This window comes from Euprymna scolopes, chromosome 32, assembly GCF_053919585.1.
Source record: "Euprymna scolopes isolate OS-2025 chromosome 32, ASM5391958v1, whole genome shotgun sequence".
In the NCBI taxonomy this organism is placed as follows: Eukaryota; Metazoa; Mollusca; class Cephalopoda; order Sepiida; family Sepiolidae; genus Euprymna; species Euprymna scolopes.
This window is the reverse complement of record NC_136513.1, coordinates 94082426-94109113: the sequence shown is the minus strand read 5'-3', so window position 1 is coordinate 94109113 and position 26688 is coordinate 94082426. Positions and strand designations below refer to the sequence as shown.

General features: G+C 34.3%; 1 protein-coding gene across 7 annotated transcripts in view; it reads left to right on the top strand.

Moving 5' to 3' along the window:
* Window positions 1-26688, top strand: part of LOC145256505 (GRAM domain-containing protein 4-like) — a 390407-nt gene that overhangs the window by 217044 nt on the left and 146675 nt on the right. For all 7 annotated transcript variants that reach the window (XM_080115472.1, XM_080115469.1, XM_080115470.1 and 4 more), the window contains exons 9-13: window positions 4067-4158; window positions 6294-6342; window positions 17340-17414; window positions 21246-21289; window positions 22340-22449. In XM_080115472.1, the coding sequence (XP_079971598.1) occupies window positions 4067-4158; window positions 6294-6342; window positions 17340-17414; window positions 21246-21289; window positions 22340-22449 (370 nt within the window). The remainder of the gene's footprint in view (window positions 1-4066; window positions 4159-6293; window positions 6343-17339; window positions 17415-21245; window positions 21290-22339; window positions 22450-26688) is intronic.

Sequence of the window (26688 nt, the reverse complement as noted above, 5' to 3'; positions counted from 1 at the left end):
GCACACTTGTGGAACACTCTTCTGCTTATATATATATTATTCCTTAATTGGAATTCATTTTTGAGATGAGCATTATATATATTAATTTATTTTTATTTCGGACTATTATTCTCATCTTTATTAGTTGTTGTTTTTTGTTTAATCTTTTATTGGTTTTGTTTATTCACAACGTTTCGGCCAACTATTCCTCTGGCCTTCGTCAGGTGGTAACCGCGACGGATAGGAACTTCGAATCTCCTTCGGGGCCCGTGGTGCAGTTGATAGAGACGTTGAATCTCTACAGTTCCAGATGAACATTGTCTGAAGATAGCGGTTTCAATCCCACCCAAAGCGTGCCAAAGGTTAATTGGCCAAAATGTGGTGAGACGACAACAACTACGGATGGCAGTGATGGCTGAGAATGCAGTTAGGAGATTCGACGTTCCTATCCGTCGCGGTTACCACCTGACGAAGGCCAGAGGAATAGTTGGCCGAAACGTTGTGAATGAACAAAAACCAATAAAAGATCAAAAACAACAACTAATAAAGATGAGAATAATAGTCCGAAATAAAAATAAATTACTCTTCTGCTTGTCTGCTTTTCAGCTGACTACAATCTGATTGTCTTCAAGTCCAAGGTAAACAAGTTCTTGATGAACCGCCCCCCCCCCCTAAGCAATTTACAAAATTCCCACTACTTATGTTTACTACGCTATAGTTCAACGTAAACAAGTTCTTGATGAGCCGTTCCACTTAAGTTAACAAATTTACCGAATTTCCATTACTAACGATTACTATATTGTCCGATTTTACTACTGTACACTCTTTAACCCTTTATCCTTGAGTGGCCTCTGGGCCTTGATAAGTGGTGATGCCTATGTAAAAAAAAAAAAATCACATTGACTAATAACCTATTAACCCCTATCCTCAAGTGGCTTCCTATTAACCCTTATCCTCAAGTGGCTTCCTATTAACCCTTATCCTCGAGTGGCTTCCGAGCCTTGATAAGTGGTGATTCCTGTGTAAAAAAAAAAAAAAAAAAAGAAATCCAATAAATTATATGCACTTATTTTCATTTTACCACAGAGTTATCATCGACGACTAGTGGTCCGTGGATCACCAGTTAAGAACGACTGGAGTAGAAGGAGGGCTGTTACATTACTAAATATCTCACAAGTCACAATCAATTTTTAAACAATTCCTAATAAATTAATGTTTGTTGTTATTCATTTATAATTTTATTGTCCTATTCGCCTGCACACTGATGTTGAGATCTATTGGGTTTCAGGCTATGAACCACCAGTTCAATTAGAAACATATATTGTGGATCCTACAAAAAAACAAGCATTTTGGCTTGAAATATATTTCTTCAAAACAGACTTTCGAAAATTTATATAAAACTAGCAGGGGTGTCCAGCGTTGTCCAGGTGTGTTTAGGTGGTGTAGTAAGGAACCCCGGGGGTGGGGGGGAAGTGGTAGTAGCAGGAGGGGGGGATGAAAACAACAGTAGGCAGTTTGGGTGGAGAGAGATGTTGTAAAAAAAAAAAAAGTGGTAGTAGGCAAGCAGGCTTGAACCCGTAACGTGGAAGAGAAAAAGAAAACGTAGCGTCTTAGCCGATGTGTCAATGATGCAAGCGGAAGTCAAGAGTGTTGAAATTAAGTGTAGTCAATCCAACGGAGACAATGACTTGCAAAAATTTCAGTGAAAAAAACGACCCCTCCTTGCAAAAAACGGCCAAGTTCAGGGTGAAAGAATAAATGTTTTTGGCTAATTTTTCAATATTTTTTGTCTAAAGGATCAAGCTTCAAAACGATACCAATTTCATGACGATCCGTCGCCTGTGTTGAAAGTTTTTGGCAGACATACACACACGCATTTTGCCTTTTATATATTAGACTAGCCTGGCATTGCCCCGGTGTTTGGAGGTGTGTGTTGAGCCAAAAAAAAAAAGTGGTAGTAGGCAGGCAGGCTCAAACCTGTAGCGCAAAGGAGGAAAAAAACATGATGTCTTTGCTGTTGCATCCATCGCCAAACCAGAAGTGACAAAAGTTTAAATTAAGGCTAGTCAATCGAAAAGAGGGGATGACTTTCGAAAATATCGGCAAAAAAAGCAACCCCTCCCTGTAGAAAAGTGCCCAGTTGAGGGTGAAGGGATTAATGTTATTAGCCAATTTTTTTATATTTGTCGTCCAAAGGGTCGAACTTCAAAACGATACTAATCTCATGAGAATCCGTCCCCTCTGTCAAAAGTTTTAGGCATACATACATACATACATACATACATACATACATTTAAACAGATAGGTGAGATTTATATAATAGACTAGCCTGGGTGCCCGGTATTGGTTGGGTGTTTGAAGCTGTGTGTTGAGCAAAAAAAAAAAAATGGTACTAGGCAGGCAGGCTCGAACCCGTACCGTGAAGGAGGAAAAGAATGTGAAAAAAAAATGTGACTTCTTTCCCATTGAGTCCATCGCCAAACCAGAAGTGATATAGGTTTAAATTAAGGCTAGTCAATCGAAAAAGGGGATGGCTTTCAAAAATATTGGTTAAAAAAGCAACCCCTTCCTGTAGAAAAGTTGAGGGTGAAGAAATTAATGTTTTTGACCAATTTTTTTATATTTGTCGTCTGAAGGGTCACGCTTCAAAACGAAACCAATCTCATGAAAATCTGTCACCTGTTTCAAAAGTTTTAATCATACATACCGACAAACAGACAGACAGACAGGCAGACAGGTGAGATAGATAATAATGATATTTTTTAAAAGATATATTTTTTTTTAAAAATAATATCTTCCAAAAATGATATCACATTAAAGGCATGGATAGCATTCCAGAAGAAGATCATATGAGGGATATCACAGTGATAATGAGAAGACACGTCTGTCTGTGGAGAATGCAGAAATAAATGTCGTCGTACAACAAAACAAGCAAGTTGATGTTCTTTTCTATTCTTTGTCTGCTTACAGATGTCTATGTGAAGCAAAGGGCTACACAATCTCTAGTCAACCATCTTCAGAGTCTGCACTGCTTGATTCCAATGGCATCGAGATAATCCAGGGCGACTGGAAACAATGCCGAGATAAACAAAGAGCACAAATATGAAGAATAAGTTGGATGAAAACGCTTCTGTATAGAGCAACAAATATAATTATCTATAATATATTTACAACTAAGAAAGAATTACATTATAGGATGTAATTAATTGTAGTCATTGCGTGACACATTCATTGGATGTTTGTCCCAATCTTGGCTGGTTGAATGCAAGGGACATAACTCTGATTTCCAAATTGCACATAATCTCACAGACATATGCTAAATAATAAGCTATAACTAATAATACGGGACCAAGAACATTGAAGCTGCATACCTATAAGTTCTCTACCCCCCCATCCCCCTATTACCACATCACTGCCCCCCCCCCCGCCCAAACAAAACAAAAAGAGTGAGACTGAATAGACAAGTAGTCAAGGAGGAAGGAAAGACCAAGGAGTGAGCACTGACCAGACCTCCACTGTATAAGTGCAAAGAGAACTGGGACCTTGGGGAGGCTTGTTGCCACTCAAATTCCAGTAAAGACCAATGGCTACTACCAACGAGAAATCAATAGCAATCAGCTGTTGCGATAATGCAAATTTATTTGCAAATGTTATTGAAAGAGGTGGATAGTACTGGAAAATCTGGGGAGACTTGTTGTCACTCAGCTTCCAGGGAACACCACAGGCTGTATTCGATGAGATCTTTGATGTGCTGTGTGAAAGCTCCTTGTGAGCCAATGATAATACAGACTAATAATAATGTTCACGACTATTTCTGATGCTAATATGATTATCGGTATTATATTAATTTGCTTCATGTTCCACAGCCTTTAAGTTCTCTGCCAAGTTTCTAGCATTTGCTCCATTCTTTTTTTGCTGTTGCTTTTTTTTTTTTTTTTTTGCTTTTTTTTTTTGTCTCCTTGATTTTTGCCCTGCGACTGGTTGGATGTTAAAATCAGCGGAAATGATGACAGTAATCCGATGTTAGCAATAAAATTGTTGAAAAAAATGTTTTCCTCTTGCTAATCATTTGTTGCTTCTGATTCAGGTTTATATGTATTCAACTTGGAATGGGTTACTTCTGCCGGTCACACTTTTTCTAATCCTCTTCAGACTTGCCATCAATTATATGCGACACAGGTTTGAAAATTTACTTTTTCTTCTTCTTTTCCACATCATTGTGTTTTATGCTTTTGCAATTATCAGTGCAGGAAGTGATAATTACTGCTGGTTGAGAGATTCAAACTCAGTTACAAAGTCACCTTTGACTCCATTTGCTTACCTCTGGGCCAGCATCAATTAACACGAGAATTAAGGGAAATTAAACACCTATAAACCTTGAGGCTGTTTGCATGGTAACCAAGAAGACTAATCTGCTTGCACATCGGTTTTCCTCCACTTTAAAACCAACAAACCACTTCCTCCCAAATATCCCTTTGCGGACAGAAGCTACAATCAATGATCTGAAAATCACTCCTGCTCATGTTCGTGATATAAAAAAACTAGAAATCTCAAATGCGTGCGGGTTTGACCTCATCTCTGCTATACTATTAAAAAATGCTCTGCTGAGATTGCCCCTGTTTTCTCCAAACTCTTCAATAAATGCCTTACCAAATCTTGCTTTCCTGACTATTGGAAAATTGTTTCTGTGGTACCTGTTTTCAAGAATTCTGGCGAAAGAACTGACCCACTTAATTACCACCTCATTAGCCTCCTTCCTCCCTAACCTTAACCCTAACCTCCTTCCTCTCTTCACCAAAATCTTTGAGTTCTTAATCAATCTAGTCCACTACCTTGTACATACTAAATTTCTTTCCAACCAACAGTATTGTTAAACCCGTTCGACTGCAGATATCCTAACTGTAATCTCTGAATGTATATACCATGCACTGTATAAGGCAGGAGCGGCTAGGGCAGTAGCTCTAGATATATTTAAGATCTTTTTAAAAAAATTTTTTTATTACATTTTCACCCCAAACAAGGCACATTGCCACTTTGGTGTATGGGGCTACTATCAGGGGCAACAACTACTGGGGTACTAGCTTATATATATATATATATATATATATATATATATATATATATATATATATATATATATATATATATATATAATTTAAAGGAGATTAGAACAATAGTCTAAAGAGCTGAGTGTATTTTAATGTAACAGTGAAATTACTAGTTTAATTAAAATACAGGAAATAGAAAGTGCTCGTTTTAATTTAGATATATAATAAGCTCGATAGTTAAATGTCCTAGAGCTAATTCAATATTAAATAATGTGATTTATAATTTAAAATTTAAAAATTTAAAAAATTTTTTAAAATTTAAAAATCAAATTTTAATTAAATTAAAAATCAGTTTCATAAGAAGGAACAACAACAAAATCAATTATCTGATAATTGATTTTGTTGTTGTTCCTTCTTATGAAACTGATTTTTAATTTAATTAAAATTTGATTTTTAAATTTTTTAAAATTTTTTAAATTTTTAAATTTTAAATTATAAATCACATTACTTAATATATATATATATATATATATATATATATATATATATATATATATATATATATATATATATATATATATATGTTGAGTAAAATGATTCATAATTTTGAATTAAAAATCAGTTTCAAAAGGAAAACAAACAAAATCAATTGTACGATTGTTTCAGAAACAATGTTTTTATTGAAATAGACGATAAGTCTTGAACAATAATTTGATAAAAAGATTTTTTTATTTAAACAAAGTCTCCTCATCAGCAAAAATGGGAGCGGGGAAGGGGGAGGTTAAAGACACCAAAATAAACTAGCATTTTTGTAGTAGGGCAGATATTCCTGGAAATATTTAAAAAATAAAGAAAAAGAGGTTAATAAATAAAATAAAAATAGAATAGGGTGGAAAAGTAAGGAAAATATTTTTAATATTTCTAATAAAGAATATATGTATACCTTTTTTCTGCCCGCTTTTAAAGCTTGTAATTATTTCAGTCCATCTATTCCTTGGCATGCTGTTAAAAGTTGTCTCTGAGTGGTTGAAATATTTATATTAACTTTAAATGAAACGTGTATTGTTGCCAGTTTATTATCGTATATATTATACATACTTTATGTACTCCACCAGATTGTCTCAAATAACAAGCTCAATGAAGATATGTTTCTGACTTCAGAGTATATATACTATGTGATATTATTGAATCTTGGTGCAGGTGTGCACTCTCAGTGTGATGTTTAATTTTTTTTATTTTTAATCACTTTTTATTTTTATTCCACAGAGGCTGGAACCTAAATCTTCATTACCTTGATCCAGGGGAAGAAGTGAAAGTAAGTATTTGTTTTTTGTCTTTTTTTTTTGTTTTAATTTTTTTTTTAAATTTTTTATTTTTTTTTTTTTTTTATTTGTTTTTTTGTTTTAATTTTTTTTATTTGTTTTTTTTTGTTTTAATTTTTTATTTGTTTTTTTGTTTTAATTTTTTTTTTGTTTTTTTTGTTTTAATTTTTTTATTTGTTTTTTTTTTGTTTTAATTTTTTTTATTTGTTTTTTTTTAAATTTTTTTTTGTTCTTTTGTTTTAATTTTTTTTTTATTTGTTTTTTGTTTTAATTTTTTTTTATTTGTTTTTTGTTTTAATTTTTTTTTATTTGTTTTTTTGTTTTAATTTTTTTATTTGTTTTTTTTTGTTTTAATTTTTTTTTATTTTTTTTTTTTTTGTTTGTTTGTCTCCTGCATGATCATCATCATATCCAATTTATTGTCTTCTGTAGTTTGAAAATTGCCACAGTGGAGACAAAAAATGATGGCTTACCAGCTTCAATGTGTGTAGGATGTTTCACATGTCAGGCAACTGTTTTTGAATGCAAAAACAATTTGCAGTCATTATTAGATGTTGTACAGGTCCCTTTAATTAAAACAATTCCCAATTATTTATGTACAAATAAATAGATAAATATAAACAACATGTAGTGATTATATATATATATATATATATATATATATATATATATATATATATAAGTAAATTTTTGGTACAGCAGAATGGAAGGAGAAATTTCAGAGGAAACATAATTTAATTTAAATACCAAAAAAAAACAAGAAATGGGCAGGTGAAATTAAAATTTTCCCTAAGGCCTTATCGTCTGACCCTCTAAGAGGAAACGTCAGAATGATAGATTAAAAACTAAGAAAACGAATGAGGGAAGAGGGGAATTTTGGTTACAGTTGGAAGAACAGTGGAGAAAAAAAAAAAAAAAAATCTCACTGTTCAGGTGGTTTTAAATCAATGAATATCTCCAACTGATGTCTAAGAATCTTTTGTCTACACAGGCTAGGTCGAGAGTTGTTAATAACTAACGCCTCAATGATATTGAGATGATAGTTCGACCTAGCACTGTATAAAACAGAAAACCACCCATCGGAATATTGATCGGCACACCTATTTATACTCAACAGGTGATCGCCAATGGCAGACTCATGAGCCTGGGAGTGCCCGGATGCTCTCGAAACCTGGTGTAGTCGAATATCCCAAGGGATATGTTGGGATATTCTCATTTCTAATCTTTGGGACGTTTTGCCAACGTAGTCAGCTCCACACTGACAAACGAATTTATAAACAACAGAGTTCTTTTGAATGGTTGGCAAAACATCTTTACGAAAAGAAGAGAAAAAGGTTCGAGTTGTGTAAACTACTCTAAGCATAGTAGCTGGAAAACATCGTTGAGTAGCAGAAGAAATCCTTTTAACAATATGAAGGCCATCAGGACCCAACCATGGTAATTTTAGATAAATGGGACAACGTGATGGACCAATATGTTTACCGCTATTAAATGTAGTAATTTTACGTTCAATAGTAGATTTTATTATATTAATGGGATATCCATTATTAAGAAAAATAGTTGTAATTTCACCAAGTTCCGTATCAAGACGGTTTGGTGAACAAATCATAAGTGCACGATGCGTAAGAGCGCTAATGAGGTTTATTTTTCTAGACTGAGGGGCAAAAGAAAACCAATTAAGATAGAGCCCTGTAAATGTAGGTTTTCTATAAACAGAGGTCTCAAACGTAGTACCAACTTTAGAAACACGAACGTCGAGGAATGGGAGAGAGCTACAGTCTTCAACCTCCATAGTAAATTGTAAAGATGGATGCAGGTTGCAAAGAAGACGAAGAAACTGTTTAGCTTCGCTCCGAGAGGGAAAGCATGCAAAAGTATCATCAACGTAGCGTGTGTAGAATGCTGGCTTAATAATTTTGGAAAATAATTCGTTTTCCAAAAATCCAACGAAAATGTTGGCTAACGAAGGACCAAGAGGGCTACCCATTGATATCCCATCAATTTGACGGTACATAATGTTGTTGAAACTAAAGGAGACTGATTTAGTAGCAAGTTCCATTAGTTCAACAAAAATTCGTTCAGGAAATTGTGGAGATTTTAAGGGGCCACGGTATAGATAGTCAGCACAAATACCAATGGTTTCATCCAAAGGTATATTAGTATAAAGACTATTAATGTCAAAGGAAGCCAAGAACTCGGTATTTTTAGATAAAGGTAATTTTTGTATCTGAGATACGAATTGAAAAGAATCAGAGATACAATGGACCGAATAAAAAGAAAGCACAGGTTTAAGAAGGTCAACTAGCCATTTACCAAGTTCGTGTTGTGCAGAACCCAACATAGATAAAATGGGTCGCAAAGGAATGTTGGGTTTATGGACCTTGGGTAAACCGTACATTCTAGGCCTTTGAGAACCGATGGGTCAGATTCTATCATAAATCTCCTTAGAAATAAATCCGCTTTTATGAAGTTGAAGAAATCTTTTCTGGATTTTTATTTCCATACGAAAAGTATCATCATGGCATAAATCACCCAAACGGAGAAACTTACTTTTATCGTCCAAGATTTGTAACATTTTGGAGATATAATCCGTTTTGTTAAGTATAACAACGCCCGATCCTTTATCCGGGCGAGAAAGGTAAATGTCGGGATTAGACCTAATTAATTTTGCGGCTTCAAAATGATTTTTCTGCCAAACAAAATCACTAGATTTAGTATTTATGGCAGAAAACCTCCGACCTAATTCGCCCAACTGAATTTTAACACTAGTTAATTCATCAGTAGAGATAGGCGAATGGTGTTTTAATTGAGTATACAATAATTCAATTTCACTAAATACTGAGATTTTATCAACAGAAGGGGGAGGAATGCAAAATTGTAAGCCAGCAGATAAAACAAATTCTTCTGTAGTGGACAAAACATGAAAAGAATAATTAAATATATGTTTATCCAAATTTGTTATAATCCCAAACTTCTTAGTAATTAAATTTTTTAAATATTTATCATAAGAAGAAGTACATTTAATACGGGTAAAATTATCGCCGATGGATAAAAACCTAGAAAAACGGAGTTTATCAAAGAAAGATAGTTCTTTCCAAACCATGGCCCAAAGAAAAAGGTGTTTACTACGTAACGAATTATATGTATCAGAATTAAACAGGATTTCATCTTGTAGGAAAACACGTTGAACTGCCAATGTATTTCTACATTTAATTTTAGAAATACGATGGCAGATATAACCGGGAGCAACATGATTTAGGCGGCAAGATTTAAGAAATTCCATCCTACACTTCAAAACGATTAACTTATTTTTAATACGTATAACTTTGTTTAACGTTTTGATAAATTGTGAGTTGTACCGACCTCGAAAATATGTAAGTAAATTTTTGGTACAGCAGAATGGAAGGAGAAATTTCAGAGGAAACATAATTTAATTTAAATACCAAAAAAAAAACAAGAAATGGGCAGGTGAAATTAAAATTTTCCCTAAGGCCTTATCGTCTGACCCTCTAAGAGGAAACGTCAGAATGATAGATTAAAAACTAAGAAAACGAATGAGGGAAGAGGGGAATTTTGGTTACAGTTGGAAGAACAGTGGAGAAAAAAAAAAAAAAAAAAAAAATCTCACTGTTCAGGTGGTTTTAAATCAATGAATATCTCCAACTGATGTCTAAGAATCTTTTGTCTACACAGGCTAGGTCGAGAGTTGTTAATAACTAACGCCTCAATGATATTGAGATGATAGTTCGACCTAGCACTGTATAAAACAGAAAACCACCCATCGGAATATTGATCGGCACACCTATTTATACTCAACAGGTGATCGCCAATGGCAGACTCATGAGCCTGGGAGTGCCCGGATGCTCTCGAAACCTGGTGTAGTCGAATATCCCGAGGGATATGTTGGGATATTCTCATTTCTAATCTTTGGGACGTTTTGCCAACGTAGTCAGCTCCACACTGACAAACGAATTTATAAACAACAGAGTTCTTTTGAATGGTTGGCAAAACATCTTTACGAAAAGAAGAGAAAAAGGTTCGAGTTGTGTAAACTACTCTAAGCATAGTAGCTGGAAAACATCGTTGAGTAGCAGAAGAAATCCTTTTAACAATATGAAGGCCATCAGGACCCAACCATGGTAATTTTAGATAAATGGGACGACGTGATGGACCAATATGTTTACCGCTATTAAATGTAGTAATTTTACGTTCAATAGTAGATTTTATTATATTAATGGGATATCCATTATTAAGAAAAATAGTTGTAATTTCACCAAGTTCCGTATCAAGACGGTTTGGTGAACAAATCATAAGTGCACGATGCGTAAGAGCGCTAATGAGGTTTATTTTTCTAGACTGAGGGGCAAAAGAAAACCAATTAAGATAGAGCCCTGTAAATGTAGGTTTTCTATAAACAGAGGTCTCAAACGTAGTACCAACTTTAGAAACATGAACGTCGAGGAATGGGAGAGAGCTACAGTCTTCAACCTCCATAGTAAATTGTAAAGATGGATGCAGGTTGCAAAGAAGACAAAGAAACTGTTTAGCTTCGCTCCGAGAGGGAAAGCATGCAAAAGTATCATCAACGTAGCGTGTGTAGAATGCTGGCTTAATAATTTTGGAAAATAATTCGTTTTCCAAAAATCCAACGAAAATATTGGCTAACGAAGGACCAAGAGGGCTACCCATTGATATCCCATCAATTTGACGGTATATAATGTTGTTGAAACTAAAGGAGACTGATTTAGTAGCAAGTTCCATTAGTTCAACAAAAATTCGTTCAGGAAATTGTGGAGATTTTAAGGGGCCACGGTATAGATAGTCAGCACAAATACCAATGGTTTCATCCAAAGGTATATTAGTATAAAGACTATTAATGTCAAAGGAAGCCAAGAACTCGATATTTTTAGATAAAGGTAATTTTTGTATCTGAGATACGAATTGAAAAGAATCAGAGATCAATGGACCGAATAAAAAGAAAGCACAGGTTTAAGAAGGTCAACTAGCCATTTACCAAGTTCGTGTTGTGCAGAACCCAACATAGATAAAATGGGTCGCAAAGGAATGTTGGGTTTATGGACCTTGGGTAAACCGTACATTCTAGGCCTTTGAGAACCGATGGGTCGGATTCTATCATAAATCTCCTTAGAAATAAATCCGCTTTTATGAAGTTGAAGAAATCTTTTCTGGATTTTTATTTCCATACGAAAAGTATCATCATGGCATAAATCACCCAAACGGAGAAACTTACTTTTATCGTCCAAGATTTGTAACATTTTGGAGATATAATCCGTTTTGTACAGTATAACAACGCCCGATCCTTTATCCGGGCGAGAAAGGTAAATGTCGGGATTAGACCTAATTAATTTTGCGGCTTCAAAATGATTTTTCTGCCAAACAAAATCACTAGATTTAGTATTTATGGCAGAAAACCTCCGACCTAATTCGCCCAACTGAATTTTAACACTAGTTAATTCATCAGTAGAGATAGGCGAATGGTGTTTTAATTGAGTATACAATAATTCAATTTCACTAAATACTGAGATTTTATCAACAGAAGGGGGAGGAATGCAAAATTGTAAGCCAGCAGATAAAACAAATTCTTCTGTAGTGGACAAAACATGAGAAGAATAATTAAATATATGTTTATCCAAATTTGTTATAATCCCAAACTTCTTAGTAATTAAATTTTTTAAATATTTATCATAAGAAGAAGTACATTTAATACGGGTAAAATTATCGCCGATGGATAAAAACCTAGAAAAACGGAGTTTATCAAAGAAAGATAGTTCTTTCCAAACCATGGCCCAAAGAAAAAGGTGTTTACTACGTAACGAATTATATGTATCAGAATTAAACAGGATTTCATCTTGTAGGAAAACACGTTGAACTGCCAATGTATTTCTACATTTAATTTTAGAAATACGATGGCAGATATAACCGGGAGCAACATGATTTAGGCGGCAAGATTTAAGAAATTCCATCCTACACTTCAAAACGATTAACTTATTTTTAATACGTATAACTTTGTTTAACGTTTTGATAAATTGTGAGTTGTACCGACCTCGAAAATATGTAAGTAAATTTTTGGTACAGCAGAATGGAAGGAGAAATTTCAGAGGAAACATAATTTAATTTAAATACCAAAAAAAAAACAAGAAATGGGCAGGTGAAATTAAAATTTTCCCTAAGGCCTTATCGTCTGACCCTCTAAGAGGAAACGTCAGAATGATAGATTAAAAACTAAGAAAACGAATGAGGGAAGAGGGGAATTTTGGTTACAGTTGGAAGAACAGTGGAGAAAAAAAAAAAAAAAAAAAAAATCTCACTGTTCAGGTGGTTTTAAATCAATGAATATCTCCAACTGATGTCTAAGAATCTTTTGTCTACACAGGCTAGGTCGAGAGTTGTTAATAACTAACGCCTCAATGATATTGAGATGATAGTTCGACCTAGCACTGTATAAAACAGAAAACCACCCATCGGAATATTGATCGGCACACCTATTTATACTCAACAGGTGATCGCCAATGGCAGACTCATGAGCCTGGGAGTGCCCGGATGCTCTCGAAACCTGGTGTAGTCGAATATCCCGAGGGATATGTTGGGATATTCTCATTTCTAATCTTTGGGACGTTTTGCCAACGTAGTCAGCTCCACACTGACAAACGAATTTATAAACAACAGAGTTCTTTTGAATGGTTGGCAAAACATCTTTACGAAAAGAAGAGAAAAAGGTTCGAGTTGTGTAAACTACTCTAAGCATAGTAGCTGGAAAACATCGTTGAGTAGCAGAAGAAATCCTTTTAACAATATGAAGGCCATCAGGACCCAACCATGGTAATTTTAGATAAATGGGACAACGTGATGGACCAATATGTTTACCGCTATTAAATGTAGTAATTTTACGTTCAATAGTAGATTTTATTATATTAATGGGATATCCATTATTAAGAAAAATAGTTGTAATTTCACCAAGTTCCGTATCAAGACGGTTTGGTGAACAAATCATAAGTGCACGATGCGTAAGAGCGCTAATGAGGTTTATTTTTCTAGACTGAGGGGCAAAAGAAAACCAATTAAGATAGAGCCCTGTAAATGTAGGTTTTCTATAAACAGAGGTCTCAAACGTAGTACCAACTTTAGAAACACGAACGTCGAGGAATGGGAGAGAGCTACAGTCTTCAACCTCCATAGTAAATTGTAAAGATGGATGCAGGTTGCAAAGAAGACGAAGAAACTGTTTAGCTTCGCTCCGAGAGGGAAAGCATGCAAAAGTATCATCAACGTAGCGTGTGTAGAATGCTGGCTTAATAATTTTGGAAAATAATTCGTTTTCCAAAAATCCAACGAAAATATTGGCTAATGAAGGACCAAGAGGGCTACCCATTGATATCCCATCAATTTGACGGTACATAATGTTGTTGAAACTAAAGGAGACTGATTTAGTAGCAAGTTCCATTAGTTCAACAAAAATTCGTTCAGGAAATTGTGGAGATTTTAAGGGGCCACGGTATAGATAGTCAGCACAAATACCAATGGTTTCATCCAAAGGTATATTAGTATAAAGACTATTAATGTCAAAGGAAGCCAAGAACTCGGTATTTTTAGATAAAGGTAATTTTTGTATCTGAGATACGAATTGAAAAGAATCAGAGATACAATGGACCGAATAAAAAGAAAGCACATATATATATATAGTAATTTATAAAATATATATGGCGATTAAGCTACACTGAATATTCCGCGTTTCATCCACTCTAGAATTCTTCATAAGCCTGAAGAATCCTAGAGTGGATGAAATGCGGAATATTCAATGCAACTTAATCGGCATATATATTTTTTATAAATTACTAACTAGCTCTACCTACGTATTGAGCACTTTTGAAGTAAATACTTAAAGTTTACGCATAAATCTATACTTTCGTTTATTAATTTTATGTGAGTAAATGAAGTAGTTTTATATATATATATATATATATATATATATATATATATATATATATATACAGTATGAAATAGTTTTATATATATATATATATATATACATATATATACATACATATATACATACATATATATATATATATATATATATATTCCTGATGTTATCAGGTTGACAAGAAAATTCTTGTAGTTTTTAACTTTTAAATTCAAATGAACATATCTTGTCTCAAACAAAAATTTATTGATCGAAATAAGCACCATCAGAATCAACACGCAAAACAAGTGTATTTATGCTAATAATGTAAATATCTTGTGTTCTGGTAGCAATTAATTCGGGTCATATCGCTTAGGTTTTTGAAGTGTTTCTCACGCAGAAAGTTATTGAGATGCTTGAAAAAGTGATAGTCGATAGGTGAGAGGTCTGGAGAATATGGTGGATGAGGCAGAGTTTCGTAGCCCAATTCATTCAACTTCTGCAGGTTCAATTTAGCAACGTGTGGTCGGACATTGTCAAGGAGGAGAATTGGGCTTTTTCTGTTGACTCATGTTGGGTGTTGTTGATGCATTTCATTTGTTGACAGTACTTTTCTGCTATAATGGTTTTGCCAATAAACTCTAATGGATGAAACCAGTCGCAGACCACCAAACAGTCAGCATAACCTTCTTTTGGTGAAACTCTGGCTTCGGGAAATATCATAGAGCTTTGTCACCATCCAACCACTGAGTTGAGCATCACTAGTTGTTGTAAAGAACCCACTTTTCATCTCAAGTCAAAACCCAGTCATGAAACGTGTCGTTCTTGTTGCGTAAAAGAAGAGAAGATGACACTTCATAATGGTGTTTCTTTTCATTGTTGTTCAATTTGTGCGGTACCTATTTATCGAGTTTTTTTTATCTTTCCAATCTTTCAAGTGGTTGGAAATTGTTGTATATGTTATGTCTAATTCAGAAGAAAATTCTCAAACAGTTGTGTGAGGATTGGCTTCGACTAAGGCTCTTAATTGATCGTTGTCAGCATCCGATGACCGACCACTACGCTCATAATCTTCAAGACTCTCGTCGCCGCCACGAAATTTCTTAAACCACCATTGTGCTATGCGTTCAGTAGTGGTTCCTGGGCCAAATGCTTTGTTGATATCGTGAGCTGTTTCAGCAGCTTTTCGGCCTAGCTTGAATTGATATAAGAAAATTGTGTGAATTTGTTTTTGTTTTCCATCTTTATTCAACATTCTGAAAAGAAGACATTGCCTATTGGGGTTATGTGTATTTTCTCATCCGGGTTATCCTGGATATAAGACAAAGTCCGGCTGATCACCACAGACAGACTTGTCAACCTCTTTTCATTATCAAAGATTCTGAAAACGGTACAAGGAGTAGATTTCATAGCTATTAATTTTTTTGTTTGTCGTTTTATGAAAAAAACCTTCAACAAACAATGTAACTTCCAACCTTCTTCAGGTGTATCTTGTCCAACTCGGGAATCTTTTTGTCAAACGTTTTTGGAACAGAACCTCCTATTGAATTCACAGAGGTAGTGTACTGTGGTTACCGTTGCAGGAACAAACAAACAAAGATAGATAAATCCGACTCAGCATTTTTCTGTTTTAACAAAAATCATTTAATACCGTTACTTTCCAAACAATGCTTGCTTTTTGATTTCTTTTTTTTTTTCTTTTTACTGTTCATTTCGTCTGCAAAATGAACAGTAAAAAAAAAAAGCAAGAAGCAGACATTGTTTAGAAAGTAATGGTATTAAACAAAACCCTGCCATCTCGACACCAGCTTAAAAGTCTCTCTCTACCACCACGGGGCCTAGCACGCACTTTTTTTCTCCTGACCTCATGCCAATCATTTCTCGCCTTCAATTTTACACGTCCATCTTTTTTGGCGTATACTTTTACTTCTCCTAACCACGTGCTGTTCTTAGTTTTCTTTTTCTTGTCATGCACACTTGTTAATTTACATAATGCTCGAACGGCTGCTGCTGCTGCTAAAACCTTTGCTAGTCATCTGTTCAGCTACTGCTGATATTTTCACACAAACTCATATGTAATCTGTTACAGTAGCATGTTCTCATTCCATCAATCATGAGTGTGTAGAAGTCTTAAGTAATTCGGAATTGTATTCTTAGTATCACCTGCACTGAGGATTAAACCTTCAACCTCCAGAAGAGTGTCATAATTTTAATTAGTAATTTATCTGTTATACTAAGTTTGATAGAAAAATTCCCAAATTTCACAAGATACATCTGAAAAAGTTTTCTTTTTTCTTCTAATTTTTTATAACTCAGTTTGTCGTCAACAAAAAAAAAAACAAAGATAACAGTTTTATAAATAAAGAGTGAGAGTTAGTAATGTGGGCTGTATTTAGTTTAATATAGTTTATACAAAAGGAGAAAAAAGGTACTGGAAAAATTTAAAGTACTTTAGATTTTTGTAAAATTTTGATAATAGAAATCATTTACTAGCTATTCTGAAAATTGCAGTTTGGAGGCGGGGGAGGGGGGCAGTATTTAGATTCTTCGGACGACTTTTCTCATCCTGAGTGTTATTTTCACAATGTTTCAGCCAATGTAGTTTCCAACCTTCTTCCGGCGTATCTTGTAGTGCACGGAAATCTTTCTATAGAACTCAGGAATCTGCATGGAATTTCAAACAGAACATTTAATTTAATCCACTAATATAGCATGTTCTTGTTCCATCAGCCATGACCGAGTATAAGTTTTAAGTAATTCGCAATTGTATTCTTAGTATCGCTCATATTGAAGATTTAACCTTCAACCTCTAGAAGAGTGTCGCTTACAACTGAATTTTATTTGTTACTTTATCGGTTACACTAAGTTTGACAGAAAAATTCCTAAATTTCACAAGATACATCTGAAAAAGGTCAGAGGTTTCATCAGCTGAAACATTGTAAAAAATAAAACACTCAAGATGAGAACAGTAGTCCGAATAATTCGAATAATACAAATTATCATCCTCATTTCAAAAATTTCAAAAATATAATCTCTATTTTTTTTTTTTTTTTGATCTTTTCTTTGTAGGAATCTGAGGATAATAAAGATAAAGGTGTGTCCGATAAATTTAACGTTGTACTTCAAGTGGCCAAGAAAGTGCAGGTGAGCAATTTCATGTTTGTACATGTATTGTTGTCGTAATATGATTGGAACACAAGCGGGAGCAGGTGCTAGTATGATTGCAAGAGTTAGAAATGGATGGAATAACTTCATAGAACTTTTCTACCATTACTAACCAGCAGAACATTACCAAGAGAAGAGTCTGTGTGTGTATATATGTATGCAGTGTAATGATGTATGGAAGTGAAACATGATTAGTGAAGGTTGAGGATATGTGTTGCATGGAGAGAAATTATATGAGAATGATATGATGGATGTGTAATGTGAGTTTTGAAGTCCGGCTTAGTTTTGATGAACTCCAATAGAAGATTAAATCTGGACAGTATAAGGAGATTTGTGCAGATCAGGAAACTTTAATGGTATGGCCACATTGAAAGAATGGATGTATTCTTGGGTTAGTAAATGTCGAACAGTTTCAGTAACAGGTTAGCACACAGGAGGTCAAGGGAAACATGGGAGAAAACAATGATGAACTTGAGAGAAAAATGAATGAATAAAGATCTGGTCAAAGATAAGTTAGTTTGTTTACATTAGACTTGAAGACAACCATGTTTTAGGTAGATAGAAAACAGGCTAGTAGAACAAAGTTCCACAAGTGGGCAGTTCTAAGAAAGAAGCTTTGTTCAGGGAATTTACATTTACATTTATGCACAGATAGAGAGCGGAGGAAATTGTTGATAGAGGTTGTAGCTAGACAAGTGTTTCTTGTGAAAGTTTTGGTCACATTTTGAAAGAGTGGATAAGTTCTGAGGTTAGTACATTTATAGAAAGTTTTGATACCAAGTTTGGTTCACATGGGAATCCCAAGGAAAACATGGGAAGTAACAATAAAAGACTTGAGAGAAAGATGGATAAATAAAGACCTGGCTAGAGATAAGTTAGTTTGGAAATCAATTCCTAACCAGCAGAGTATTACTACTGTCAATCAAGAAAAGAGTCTAACAAACATATGTATGCAATGTGATGATGTATGGAAGTAAAACATGGACAGTGAGGGTTGATGGTATGTGTTGCATGGAGAGTAATTATAATGATGAATGTGCAATGAAAGTTTTAAAGATAAGCTTAGATCTGATGACTGATGTATGTAGAACAGGAGACTCACTTGGTTTGGTCACATTGAAATAAGGAATGAAAGTTCATGGGTTAGTAGATGTAGAACAGTTGAGGTAACAGAATCAGATGTGTTGCATGGAGAGAAATGATATGTGAATAATATGATGGATGTCCAATGGAAGTTTTAAAGATAAGCTTAGATTTGATGCCCCAGAGGAAAATTAAATCTGGAGAGTGTAAAGTAATGTGTGCAGAATAAAGACTTGGCCAGAGATAAGTTAGCATAGAATTAATTTCGAAAAGCTGTCCAACACATGCCAGCATGTAAAACTGATGTTATACCAAATGCAATTATGGTGACAATGACGACGACCCCCCCCCCCCTTTTTTTTTTTTTTTAGGATAAGATCAACAAACGTGCAATGCAAAGTTAAATAATTTTGAAAAGATTCATCTAATGTTGTTATTTTTGATGATGATGATGATGATGCTGATGCTGGTGATGCGGAGAACAAGAATGAGGAGAAGCATTATTCATGATGATTTTATTGGCATTCGTCTCTAGAAGAGATATCGGGTATTCAAAGAAGGAACCATATGAAGGTTGCCAATATTCCTAAATAAAAGTGTTTCTGTGCAATGAACTGGATTCAAAGTTGACACACTCAGGTTGTCAATCCGCATCGTTAACCACCGAGCCACCGTCAACTCCCTGCTATTGTTGTTGAGCATCATTCATTCATTTCGCATGAATCTGAGGATAATTGTTGGCATTCGTTTCCATGATGTCTTTCTAGTTAGAATTCTTTTCTAGAAAGACATCAGGTATTTGCGAGAGGGATCATGTGAAAGTTGCCAATGCTCTTAAGTAAAATTGTTTCTGTGGAACAAATTGAACTCAAACTTGGTACACCCAGATTGTCAGGCCGTATCATTAACCACTGAGCCATCGTCACCTCCCAGCTGCTGTTGTGTTGAATGTTAAACTCAGACTAAAATACACTTTCTTAGCTGTTGGACTAGGATCAAGATGTAGTATCAGTTCTATAATGATGGTGATACAATAATATCATGGGGTTTGAGTTTGCATCAAACATCAAAAATATTTTTTAACATAACAGCAATGTACAACACATGAATTATACATGAGGCATTCCAAAAGTAATGTCTCCTACTTTTTTTTATTCTGGTCGAATGGATCAGAGGGGACTGCAAATTGCATTGCTATGATGACTGAACTTATGCATTTATGACCTGAAAGTTTCATCTCTCTGTTATAGATATTGACAATGTGAAACTAAGAAAGCAACACCTGTCATGGACTTTTGTCAGAAACAGATGTGTTATTGAATTTCTCCATGTACAAAAAATTGAACCAATCAAAATTCACTGTTGAATGTTTATAAAACTGATATAGCTGATGTCAGCACAGTTAGGAGATGAGTTCAACGATTTGTGAGTGACAAAGCGCACTCTGGACATCCCATGCACAGTCACCACCCTATCACTGGCAAAAGTGCTTTGAGAATGGTGGTGACTATGTAGAAAAATGAATTCTGAAGCACAAAAGGTTGCTCATTTTAATGGTACCTCTCCCATCTTCGTAGTTCTCCAACTTTTTAAATTCCTTTGTTAAAAAATAGGATTCATTACTTTTATAACCAGCCTTGTACATGGAATTTCCATGGATTCTGGTAGTTTGGATTATTCAGATTTTCTCATTTTAGGTGTTATTCTCACAATGTTTCGATCAGTGTCACCTTCTTCAGGTGCATCGTATCGAATTTGGAAATCTTTATGCCAAACTCAGGAATTTGTATAGAATTTCGAACGAAAATTAATTTAAAGAGATAGATTGTTTTTGTTCTATCGCCTATGATAGGGTAGAAGTTTTAAGTAATACTTTATTATATTACTAGCGAGGGGTACCCGGCGTTGCCCGGGTATTTTTCGGGGTATGTGAAAAAAACCCGAAGCCTTCACGACGCGCAGTTGGAATATAGTAAAGTGTTTTAAAAAAAAAACAGGTGCGCGTTTTTGATTGACGTGACGGCGATAGGTATTCAGCAGTTACGATTTTGTGCGGGACAGTTTTGAATAAATCGGTTTGTTTGTTTTTAAAAACCCGCTCCCTGTTTATTAGGAGGAGCGAAATGAAAGCTACAGTCTGATATGACGAAGTCGACATTGAACAAACGTTACTTAGCTCTCTTGAGACAACTGGCTTTCGGTCTGTGATTAGAGTCGAGTTTCGCTTTTTTTTCTACCGAAAACCGAATGTAACGCGTGCCGATGCGGGAAATGTGGAATAATTAACGTTTGAAAGTCAATAAAATTAAATAGACAGGCGAGCTCCGTGGGTAACTCTGAGATATTACAACTTATAGATGATATAAAAGTTTTAAGAAGTTGTGAACCGAGCAAGCGCTTTTCTGAAAGAAGCCTTTTGTGGACATTGGGGAAAAGCGTACATACATACATACATACATACATTTTCGCTTTTATATATATAGATTAGACACTGCATACATGTTTGCTAGACTGTACTTAGAATTGAACCTTGGACCTCCAAAAGGCTATAATTTAGAACTGATTATTTCTTAGCACTTAATCCATTATGCCACAGACTCATGTGGACCATTTGAAACGCTGTCAGAATAACAACCGAAATGAGAACAATAGTCTAAATAATCAAAATCTTTATGCCAAAAATTTCTAATTCTGTCTTTTATTCTTTTTTTATTCTCACTCAATCAGAATACTCTCGGTGCCTTGGCGGATAATTTGGAAAAAATTAACAGGTATGTGAAATGTTTGCAGTATTTCTACATTTTTTTATTTCAGTCATAAAAATTTTTATATTGATTTTATTTTATATAAATATATGTGTATGTGTGTGCGTGTGTGTGTATGTGTGTGTGGTTATTTAACTAATCAAAATACTGCAGATGAATCACTTTGTAACTGTAGAAATATTAATGAATGTCCTTTAGAATGTAAATGTCTCATTTCTAATATAGTATATAAATGTGAAGTCATTGATAATACTAGAATCAGAACATATAGGGTCCACAGTTACCAATTCAAGAACAGATTTATATAAGCATCATTTAAAAACCTATTGTAAGTAATAAGAAGAAATCGATATCATTGGCAAAATAGGTAAGTAAACCTAGAAAAAATAACATTGAATAAAAATTGAAATGGTCTATACTGGGAAATACTCTGTAAATAATTCTGGATGTTGCAACCTTTGCACTCTAGAATCATATATAATAATGTCTAAAGAAAATCTACTCAATAAATGACAGGAGGTAGTTCAAAATTGTTTGCATAGATCTAGGTATATCCTATCTCAATTAAAACCTGATTAGGTTCAATAGTGTAAATTAGTGCTAGCTTAGATAAATACTTTTGCAGTTTTAACAAAAAAAAAGCTAAAATAATATCAGAGCGCCTCCATTTACGCTGAACATCTACAGAATGCCAACATCAATATATTACATATGAATGAGTCTTCTGTGGAATTTCCACAGGTCCCACTAATTTATTATTATTGTTACTCATCCATTTTTTTTTCGCTGACCTCTCCTTCTGCGTGCACATGGGGGGGAGGGGTTAGGCTGTTAGATTGGAAATTTGTCTCGCTTTCAGCTTGTTTTTGTTCTTGTACACTCACAAATAGCTAATGAAAAAGCAAGCGTTTGGGTTGCTGTTGATTTTAGTCAAACACTTAGCTTGTTTTTCAACTTCATTTAGTCACGTGGGTGTAAAAGTAAAAATTCTGAAACAAATTCTGGTAATTTTGATGAGAGATACAAAGAATGATTTTTTTTTTCATTTTGTTTCAGCCTGCTGACTTGGCGTTACCCGCCAGCCACGAAACAGCTCTTCTCGACCATCTGCCTCGCTTTTATTGTGTCATGCCTCTTTGAGGCTAACATGATATTCTACGTAATAGGTGAGTATTTCTCAAATTTTTTTTTACTCACGCCTCATGATTGTAATTTAGGCGGTTCATGTGCATTTAATTGTAATTCAACAAAAGGAAAAAAAAAAAAAATTCTTGACAAAGGCAAATCTCTTCACCAAAATAACTATAATTTTAAATGGTTATTTCTTTTTTTCATTGCTATGACTTTAAAACGTATTTCCATATACATATTATATTTGATTTCCTATTTACCAATGCTTTTAAACAGAAACCAACCAATTACATATATATATATATATATATATATATATATATATATATATATATATATATATATATATATATATAAACTAACATAAAAAAAAACTAACGTAAATTTAAAGCTAGATATCCAGACAAAATAGAGCATACACAAAGGAATAGGTCAACCAGAGATCAAATAAGCCTTTGTCCGGTAAGTGCATGCCCATTGGCTGATAGGAAGGGCATGGTGGATACTAGAAAGCTGATTGGCTAACTAAAATCTCAATAGAAGGGCAGACAACCACAAAATTCGCGCATAAGCCTGAAGAATCCTAGAGTGGATGAAACGCGGAATATTCAGTGTAGCTTAATCGCCATATATATTTTATAACTAACTAGCTCTACCTACGTATTGAGCACTTTTGAAGTAAATACTTAAAGTTTACGCATAAATTTATACTTTCGTATATTGATTTTATGTGAGAAAATGAAGTAGTTATATATATATAAAAGTGAAAGTGTCTGTCTGTCTGTGTATGTGTGTGTGTGTGTCTGCCTGTCTCTGTATATTTCCCTACACAATAACTCAGTCAATTTTCAGTTTACAGACTCATAATTTGATATACAGGGTACTCAGATTTGGGAAAATCTTTGTAATCCGTTTACGGCCAGAAATTTGGCTGTTAAGAGGTCAAAGTTCAACGATTTGACCTTCGAGAACTCTACCAAACTCCTCCGCCAATTTTGGGTATAAACAATTGAAATTTTAGATATAGGTTTTTTGGACATGGATCTAACTTAATAACTTGGCTTGAGCCCAAAACAATAAATGTTAAGAGGTCATAATAGGGGTCAAAGTTTTTAAAAAATTTGACACCTGCTATCTCTACCAAATTACTCAGACAATTTCTGGTCTAAACATTTGAAATTTTACATAAAGGGTATTCAGAGATAGGGGAAGCTTTTTAATCGGTTTGGGTTGAAAATTTGAGATACCAATATATAAATGTATGTATGTATGTTTGCATGTTTGCCTAAAACTTTTGACAGAGGCAACAGATTTTCACAAGCTCAGTATCGTTTTGAAGTTTGACCCTTCAGACGACAAATACCGAAAAATTAGCTAAAATCATTAATTTCTTCACCCTCAACTGGGCACTTTTCTACAGGGAGGGTTCGTTTTTTTCACTGATATTTTCGAAAGTCATCCCCTCTTTTCGATTGTCTAGCCTTAATTAAAACCTATGTCACTCCCAGTTTGGCAGTGGTCGTAACAGCAAAGATGTCACATTTTTTTTTCCTGTTCTTTTCCTCCTTCACGGTTCAAGCCTGCTTTCCTAATACCACTTTTTTTTTTTTGCTCAACACACACCTCCAAACACCCGGGCAATGCCGGGCACCCATACTAGTATATATATATATATATTTATAATATAAAGCTGTGTGTGTGTGTGTGTGTGTGTGTGTGTGTCTGGTTACGAATAGGCTCCTATATGGTTGACTATTTTAAAAAACTTATTACATATAATAATAGAAGATGTATCGAGGATAAGGAATGGGTATGTTTGATCTGGCAGAACGGTGGTTCATAAAAATTGTGGGGTCTGTGTTCGCGCCTGGCTCCCAAAGTATGAAAAAAAAAACGTTTACAAGGGTTTTTGATTTAGATGTACATAAGAATACTTTGATAAGTATGTTTAAACTTAAATAGGGATGGTATAATAAAATTGTGGGGGTCTGCGTTCGCGCCTGTACGCCATGAAAATATGGCACAAACTTTAACAAAGACTTTTCATATCTATTTGCATAAATATACTTTGATAATTATGTTTCAGTTTGAAGAAATATGGTATAATAAAATTATTGGGTGTTCGTTCGCGCCTGACCTCCAAAGAATGTAAATATGTCACAAAGTTTAACAAGGTTTTTTAAAAGGGGTGAGGGTCCACAATAACACCTTAACTTTAATCTTAATAATTAGCTTTTATTTATTTTTTTGAATTGAATCATATTGTGTCGAATAAAGTCACGTCATAAATTCACGTTCTTATTAAAGTGAAAGCAAAAAAAAAAAGTTGAAACTTTAGACAATTCTCGACACAAATTTTGCATAACTCTGTTTTTTTCCTTCTCCACTTGCACGTGGCACTTTTTCGAAAATAGATAAATAATAAAAAATAAGAACGTTACTTGTTATTGTGTCAAAGAAGGAAAAAATCCTGTTCACGTGATTACGTGTCTTTTTAAAAACATTTAAATAACCTTTTTATTTTTATTTATATATCTGTTTAAGCTTTTTTTTTGTCAGTGTACTAGAAGGAATTCAGTTGATTACAACCCTTTCTGCATGTTCTTTATAATACAATAGTACAACCCTGAATCCGACGGCGCAGTACTACATCGTTCAATACTGTAAAACTGAAACGAAGCTGTTCTGCTTGAAAAGGGCGCCATTTTCTTCTTATTCATATTTATATCGATTCTTTGCTTTAAAAAACTAAAGTAATTACGTGTTTACTTTTTTAATATCCCATTTTGCTGTTTCGGATTATTTTGCTAAAGTAAGTAAAGCTTCTTTATTTTTCAAAACTGTTTTTGTTTTTTGTTTTTCAATATTTCGTCAATATTATTTAGTAAGAGTGTTTAGCAGAAAAGCCAACAAACGACTACTCGAAAAAATAAATATACAAGAAATAAATGTTACCATAGTCAATAAAAGTTCAGTTCATGTTTTTTTTTTGTTTTGAAATAGTTTTTAATGCTCTTTACTTGAAATAATTTCAGCGAACCGAAATTAAAACAAAATTTGCGGCGATAACTACTTAAATGAATTTTTATATAAACTACACATCCCATAATTGAATATTCCTCAAGCACAAAATAACGGAAAACATTAAAATATGTTTATAAATATTCCTTACGTTGACGGAACTCTCTTAAATTGTTAACACAGAATGCACAGGTGCCCCTCCTTCAAATTGAAAACTGGGCTCTCCATTTCAAAGTCGCTGCCATTTTGATTTTTTTTTTTAATCGGTTCGGGAATTAAAAAAAAAATTTTTTTTACAAACTACTTAAAAATACGAACACATGAACTTTTCTACCATAAAAGTAACTTTATTGACTTGTATAGTTATATTATTATATATATAACATTTTCTCTTTGTAAGGAAACATCATTTTGTTGGTTACTCTTGGCTACGAACGGAAACAAAGTTGATATAAAAAAATTTGAACTGAGTCAACGACTGGTACTTTTGTTTTTTTGTTTTTTTTACATAGGCGTCACCACTTATCAAGGCCGATAGGCCACTCAAGGATAAGGGTTAAAGAGTGTAGAGTAGTCAAAAGGACAATATAATAATCAATAGTAATGGAAGTTCGGTAAATTTGTTAATTTAAGTGGAATGGCTCATCAGAAACTTGTTCACGTTGGACTTGAAGACAACCATATTATAGACAGCTGGAAAGCAGGAAAATGGAAGACAATTCCACAGGCGTGCAATTCTAAGAAAGAAGCTTTGTTCATGGAATCTATGTTTAGGTTTAGGCACAGATAAAGAGTGGGGGGGGAATTATTGATAGTGTTTTCAGCTAGACGAGTGTTTCTTGTGAAAGTTTGGCGAGGAGGGACCATAGATTGAAGCTCAGTCGAACACTTTCCATGATAATAACGATAAAGCAGAGACAAACTCGCAACATCTCTTCTGTGAGATAGATGTTGCAGCGAAGAGAAAAGGACATCTCCCACTAGGCCACAAAGTCTATTTTGAACCCTATCAAGGCAGGACAAGTCTTTTCTAGCAGCTCCTGCCCATATGTGGCAGTATTCCATACTTGGACGTATCTGGCTCTTATATAGATAGAGAATTTCACCAGCAGTGAGATATCTACTGGATTGATAGAAAGATCCCACTATTTTTCCAGTGGCCTTGGCAACAGATTTGATGTACGTATTCCATTTAAGATCAGGAGTAAAGGTCAAGCCCAGAAGCCTGTCAAAACATGAGGCCTCCCCAAGAC